Below are 7742 nucleotides of genomic sequence, written 5' to 3'. Positions count from 1 at the left end.
AAAAACCTTTTTAAATTTTTGACTTTTTAATTTTTTTTTAATTTGTCATACAAGTGTCAGATTGGAGATACCCATATATATACCTGTATATGTATATACAAGTAAAAGTTTCCATAGACCCAAAATTAAGGGGTTTTTTTACTTTTTTTTTAATTTTCAACAGATTTATGAAATATAGTCATTTAGCTATACGTTACTATTGAAATACTACTGAATATTACTACTACTAATATACTTACTAAGCTAAATGTATGTATGTGTATGGATACTTACATATGTACATACACATGTATGCAGGCAGCTAAGTATGTAAGTATGAATAATATCATGGCAACAAACTTTGCGAGCAAATTATTTTTTCTAATTCCATGACAACAGCGTAGAGAATATGGGAGTTAAGTACGTACTTGCTTATAGTTTGAAAGAGCAACTCAAGGAATTTGCAAGGAATAAAGTTTGGAAAAGCCATGATAAAATTTAATATTAAAATTAACCACACCTTGTACTTAACTATAAGTATATGTCTATTGTGCTTTGAAAATTATGTTAATTGTTTGGAAGCTCCGCATATAACTATTCCTGGACAGGGAATTATTGTGGGTACTTATCTCAAAATGTTTCGGGCACAAAATATTAAAGCATATTTGGGAATCAGGTATGCCCATGCTTTACGTTTCTCTCCACCTGATCTGGATATGTCAGAGTGGCGAGGAGTTCAGAACGCGACAAAGTTTGCACCGCTTTGTTGGCAAAACCCCTCCTACGCCAAAAATACAGTCGTACATGAACTTCTAAGAAATAAAGTTGCAGAGGACCACGACATAACATATGACGAAGATTGTCTATATCTTAATATTTTCGTTCCCGACGGTAAGGAAAACCACAGTTACTACGTATATATGTATACATGTAAGGCGTATAAGCTTTAATTTTTTTTATTTAAGGCTCCCCTGGTCTCAAAGGATATGCTGTAGTATTTTGGATTCACGCAGGTGATTTTTCGAACGGTGCCCCTACAGACATTGAACCGTTTCAGGTCGTTTTCAAACAAAAAATAATAGTTGTGACATTTTCATACCGTTTGAATATTTTTGGATTTTTGTCTACCGCCGATGGAGAAGCGCAAGGCAATTATGGATTGATGGATCAATCAGCTGCTTTGTTTTGGGTTAAAAAGAATATAAATCACTTCGGTGGAGATGAAAACCGAATTACAATTATGGGACACTCAGCAGGTGCAATCAGTGTTGGATTGCATTTAATATCTGAAGAATGGTCAAGAGGTGGATTTTCAGGAGCAATTATGATGTCTGGCAATCCAATAAGTGATGACGCTGTACGCGACCCAAAATTCTATAAATACCCCTTGGACTCAATATCAAATTTATTTGGTTGTACTAGAAAGCCAACCTCGCTGCTGTTAGCTTGTTTGAGGAAAGTTGATGCAAAAACACTGGCAAAAAATATTCCAGAGGTGGAGTGGGGTCCAGTTATTGATTATGGCCTCAGTAACACCTCATCTCCCTTTATCAGAGATCATCCTCGAAAAATGTTCCAAGAAGGAAACTTCCAAAATGTTCCCATATTGATTGGCGTAACCGACATGGAGGACACACTTAGCTTAGTGGATGACATAACAGACACAAAATTCACAGACAATGATTTTTTTCGTGCTATTAATGAAGTTTCGAAACGTGATCTGAAAATGAGTACAGAAAATGATGAAAATTGTACAAATTCACAAATTATAATCGACGCAATCACCTATATATATCCATCTCAAGGTGACATCAAAACATTCTTAAGTTTTCATACAGATCGCATGTACATTGCACCGTTATTTTTTATGGCAGACATCATAAGCAAAGACAATAATGTCTTCGCATACTTATTCAGTACCCGTCCACAAACTAAATTATTAAACCTGCCAGAATGGGTAGGCGTACCTAAATTTTTCGATCAAATTTTTGTGTGGGGAGTTCCATATATGAATAACAATCTCCTAAAGGAGTGGAACTCAAGCGATAAGAAAATATCGGATGTCGTCATGACAATGTGGGCAAATTTCGCCAAATCTGCGAATCCCATTATTTCCAATGTATATGTTAAATGGAACTCATACAAAGCCGAGAATAGTACAGTTTTGATAATTGACCAAAATTTTAACTCAGAAGTCGTTAATAAAATGTTCTCTGTAAGATTTTGGAATAATTATTATCCCGAGCTAGTTAAGTTTGCGGCAAATTGTTGTGATGCCGCCAATTCGGCGTCGTCGAATAATAACAACGAATTTCCTTTGATTGCATTGCGGAATCTTGGCATGGTTTTCCGAATTTTAGCATTTTGTTTGTTTTTAGTTACACATAATATATATATTTAAGATTCAACGAAATGCTTACAAGTATGTATAGATGCATACATACACATTTGTGTATCACATACGTACATACATGTAAGTATATGTATGTATGTATGAATATACATTCCGGTTCAATTGATTAGAGAAAATAATTTTTGTGGAGGAAAATGGTTATTAAAGCAACCGTATTTTATTTATGCAGTAACAAAAGGTTTTCTGTTAATTCAAGTTAGGTTATTGACTCAAGTGAACCAATAAATCAAGCACAATATTACTGCTGCGAAATACCGTTAGATGGAATAATATTTTGATGTGTGTGTTTTTTTTTTTTTGAGCAAAGTACAGCTTTAACTTGAGTTATTAGAAAATATTTTGTTACTATGTAGATCAAATACGGTGCTTTAATAACCATTTTCTTTCATCAAAATTATTGCCTCTAATCAATGGAACCGGAATGTACGTACTTACTGTATGTGTGCATGTGGATCCAGTGGGAAAAAGTAATGTTTGGGAATGCATATAGTAATGAATATCCATTATAACCTATGCACGAAAAGGTGCAAGAATTTCTCGACAGCGTTGTCATACGAATGTAATGTGTCGCAAGTCGTTTTACAAAACTATAAATATAATTTATAGAATAAAAAATATAAAAACGTCCATGCCAAAGGGTTTGAACCCGTAACCAACAAGTTGGCAGTCGAACACGCCATTCAGCTACAGATGCTGTTGAAATCACGTTAAAAAAGGACATACTTATGTTAATTCTCAAACTTTTTGTTTTGTTTGTGTTGCGGTACGTAAGCAGTATCCACTCGCTTACATTGCGATGCATATTTTCGTTCAACCGAAGTTGTTAATCTTTTCTTGTTAGAAAAAGTTAATGCATTCCCATTTTCCCAAAGTTTGAATTGTACAATACATATTTACAGGCAGCGTCAAAAATATGAATACGATTGACAATTTTATTAATTTATTTTTTCCATACCAAATTTTTCTAATTTTTTTATAAAAAAATATAATTCAATCAACAAGAATCAAATTTTGCAAACTCAAAACTTATCAAAATGCAAAAAATACCAAGAAATTTTCATTGAAATTTTTCAGTTAGTAATTTTGTAGCCCATTTAATTTTTGAAGTGCAAGTTTCAAGTCGCTAAAATTACCGTTGATTTCTTGAGATCTTATTTCGAAGGTGTAGCGCATTTCTTCCACATAAATTTTTCCACATAGATTTTGTTCAAAGTTATTTGGAAGAAAATGCGCAAAATCCTCGACAAAAAAAAATCTCAAAAATCAATGGCAGAGTTTAGGGACTTGAAACTTACACTTTTTGTACCAGAATTTAATGGGCTACAAAACTGCCTACTCAAAATTTTTCTAAGAAATTGAGTTGAAAATTTTAAAATTTCGATAGGAATTTCTTGCATTTCCTGAATGAACATAAAAAAAATTTATTCATATGGTTTTGGCTGTAAAATAAACTATATCTTTATAGAAAAATAAGAAAAAATTGGGATGGAAAATATAAATAAATAACATCGGTTATACATGCATATGTCATACCAGTTGTTTTAACTCTTACTACTTCATACATATGCATATGTACGTACAGTGACGAGAATGTACATAGGGAAGAGACATTTTAGCAAGTTTTTGCTATTTTTCTTTGGTTAAAAAATGTTTATATTTTTTTTGTGAAAATATAGTCATAAAGAAAAAAATGTTTTCCAAAATCTTGATGAACCATGTAAGCTTCCAATGTTTAAAAAGTGTTTATATTTTTTTTTGTGAAAATATAGTCATAAAGAAAAAAATGTTTTCCAAAATCTTGATGAACCATGTAAGCTTCCAATGTTTGTTCATTAAAGTTAAAACTTAACTTAGCTAAAATGGTAGAAAACCCAAATCTAAGCCTCCGGTTTAGTGGTCTGATGTTGTCAGATCTAAAAATTGTACAATTATATTCCTAATAAAAATAATATATAAATAAATTAATTAATTAGTAAAATTTGCAACCATGTTTTTTAAACTGGACTGTCTTCGATTACACAGGTCAACAATTTTCAGGCCCTAAAACTAGAATACACACATACATATTTATGTCAACAAGTGGCAGAGGCAAGTCTCCTACTGAATGTCCTAGCGACGGTTGCCACCCGACACAAAATTTTCTGACCAGAATTTACCAAAAAAGTTTACCTAAAAGTTACCAAGTAAAAAAACGGCGTTTTATTCTACAATAAACTGTAAAAACAAATTCGTAGGGCCAGAGGAGCCTATTTACAAAAAAAACTAGTAATATCTATAAAAAAAGTCTTTTACTAAAAAATTCATTGCGACTACGTGATGCTGCATATTATAATAAGAGAAAATTAAAAGGGTGTGCCTCGGGATATTACCGTTTTGGTTCTGGTAATGCATTTTGAATGTCAGTTAAGCTACGCTGGCGCTCAAGGCCTCATATAATAACTATGTAGATACATTCACATCTTTACTTTAATATTATAAATCCGAAAGTGAGCTTGTTTGTTTGCTACGCTTCCACGCTTTAACTAATCAACCGATCATCATGAAATTTTGTACACTGCTGTCATTTAGCCCAGCTTAAAATATAGGATAGATGTAATCTCGATTAGACAAGGGGGCGTGTCACCTCCCATAAAACGGAATTTTTCATACTGCATTACTCAGGAAATATTTTGGATATATTACTGGAACTATGTATGGAGATATATAAAATTATTATTTATTCATGGATGAGGGCTGCCACCCTTTAAAAAAATCAAATTTAACATCAATTAAGGGAGTTATTTATTTAAAAATTATATTAAAAAATGGATGTCAAGAGGCTTAAAAAGCTGTAGTTCGAATAAATTTTGAAAAGGGTTGCCACCTCTTTGAAAAGTCAAGTTTAAATTAATTATGCGCAAGCTAAAGAATTAAAATATGGTTGCCTAACAAAATATTGTTAAGAAACCTTTAGTTTGAAAGTTTTGAATAACCTTTAAGTCTTTCACAAGGGTTGCCACCTTTTTAAAAATTAAATTCAATTATTTTAAATTAAGTATTACAGTAAAAGGCGCGCAATGGTCCTGGCGGTTGATTTATCGGTGGTGATTTGAGATTTACCCCTGCACAACTCAACCCTGGTGTCTCCGAATGAAGATTCAACACGTAATAATACTGGAAAAACACATCCATTGGGCCAATCATAACACACAATCTGATTTAATCTGATATTCACGGCACTTTTTCTAACTTGGCGATTAGCCAAAGTGGATCATAAATAAGATTTTTAGTAATAACTTAACTCCAGCGCCAATTGGCAAGTGAAATTGTGAAACTAGACTATCCTGAGAGTCACTCAAAAGCACACAAAAATTTTGTTAAAATCGTTCCGGATATTTAGGAAGATTTCACTCACAAACACACATACAAAAGAATTATATGTATGTGTTTGTACGGTGCCACGCCCTCTTTTCAAATAGCCAATTTTTCTCCATGAGTATAAGATTGATTTCATATACCAAGTTCCAGTATTTTACCATGAACACTTCCGGAGATATGCAATATGAAAAAATCGGTTTGTATGGGAGGTGCCACGCTCCCTTTATACATCGAAATTTTGTTTAGCCTATAACCATTTTTGTGGCATCAGGGCAGGTGTCTGAAATTTCAAAAAAAATCGGTTCGGCCGTTTTCGAGCTTTGCGAACACATAAAAAACGGCTTTCAAAATATATATTAGTATAGAAGATTGGTATGAATCGAAATGGTTTTGAATATGTATCACAATATGAGTGTTAGACGAAGGAGGTTTAAAAAGGTTGTCAACTGTTTTAAAGGTTAAATTCTAACTATTCAATAATTTAAGTGAATTATTACAATATGGGAATCAATCAAAATGATTTTAAAACGGCTTAATTTCAAAACTACATGTAAGGGTTTCCATCTGTTTAAAATCTCAAATTCAATTCAGGGGATACGTTAATTGAAAAAGTATGACAAAAAAAGTTTTTGTTTGAAAATATTTTGAAGATGGTTAATGGCGATCTAGTACGTATATAAATAAATTTTTATTCAAACTCTGTATACGTACGTGTATAAAGAAGAATATAACAAAAATTTGTGAAACAAAACACAACATATACATATGTTTGCAACGCACGCGTTTAAAAATATACGTTTCATAAAAACGCACTTTAAGCTATTATCTATTGAACGGGATCTTAGCCTCAGAACAAAAAAATTATTAAAAAATCGACTTAAGTTCATATACCGAAGCGCTAAAAAGCCCAAATACACCACACAATCTGCTGTTCAAACTTCAAAGATCAAAGATCTGTCAATAAGTATTGAACGTGTGGCATATTTTGTGCTATCGATTCACGGCTCGGTATTTCGCGTTGGATTTCGAACAAATTAGATGTGGTATCGCCATACAAATAATAAAAACTATAGATGACTTTCAATAAAATAACATTAAGATACGATTTCTTGGCTTGATTTATTGGACTTTAAACCTCTCCACACAAAAACCTGTAAATACTGACGCGCTAAATATTGAACATGTTACATTCCCGCACGATCTATCACTAATTTGAAATCCATCAATATGGATCATGATCCAAATATCGCAATAAATATTGAACGTGTAACAAGCATCCCACGCTGTGATAAATTAACGAGTAGCCTGCCCAGTGATAATTTTCTTCGATATGTGGTTAATTATTTTTCCGGAGCGCTGTGTTGCCTGATCAACGCAATTGTTTCTAGTAGTGTTGTCACCGCTAGACACAACCACAGTTCAATTTATTAAATTAATCCAACTTTTTTAGTCTGATTTTTTTACACAGAAAACTTACCAAAAGTTACCAAAATAAAAAAAAGTTGCCAAGTTACCAAGAACTCAAAAAGTTACCTATTTTGGTCACAAGTGACCAAATGTGGCAACCGTGGTCCAAGCGTTTTGAACGTACATACATATTTACATAGAATTCTACTCATTTGATTGCCGGGTTACGCCGCAATATTGAAAGCAATTGCAAAGCTAATGAAATGTCACGAAAAGGTAGGACCATCCACAACCTTCTGGAAAAGGACTTGGTAGATGTAACAATAGCCACTATCAAGCGGTTTGTCTTAGATCACACAATTATAGTAACTTAGGAACGCCGAAAAACTGTTCGCCTTGCGAAACTTTCAGGATTACCTGGTATTTCTGTAAAAGGAAACGCTTACGGCCCATATCCTAATGTGGAACCAGAAGTTGTTTTACCCTATGTTACATCTAGCGCTGAATCGAAAGTATTACCAAGTTGAAAAATAAGTTACCAAATTACCAAATATGATAAACAAAGAAAAAAATACCAATTTCGGTT

General features: G+C 32.9%; 1 protein-coding gene across 1 annotated transcript; it reads left to right on the top strand.

The window, feature by feature from the left end:
- Nucleotides 1-283: 283 nt before the first annotated feature.
- Nucleotides 284-2533, top strand: LOC118745145 (cholinesterase). The gene is made up of 2 exons (XM_036478672.1): nucleotides 284-870; nucleotides 945-2533. Exons 1-2 carry the CDS (start codon nucleotides 468-470, stop codon nucleotides 2378-2380), a joined length of 1839 nt encoding a protein of 612 aa, XP_036334565.1. The 5' UTR covers nucleotides 284-467; the 3' UTR covers nucleotides 2381-2533.
- Nucleotides 2534-7742: the final 5209 nt, after the last annotated feature.

Source organism: Rhagoletis pomonella, unplaced genomic scaffold (assembly GCF_013731165.1).
Source record: "Rhagoletis pomonella isolate Grant_MI unplaced genomic scaffold, Rhpom_1.0 Rhpom_scaffold_00008, whole genome shotgun sequence".
In the NCBI taxonomy this organism is placed as follows: Eukaryota; Metazoa; Arthropoda; class Insecta; order Diptera; family Tephritidae; genus Rhagoletis; species Rhagoletis pomonella.
This window is presented reverse-complemented; position numbering and strand designations above follow the sequence as displayed.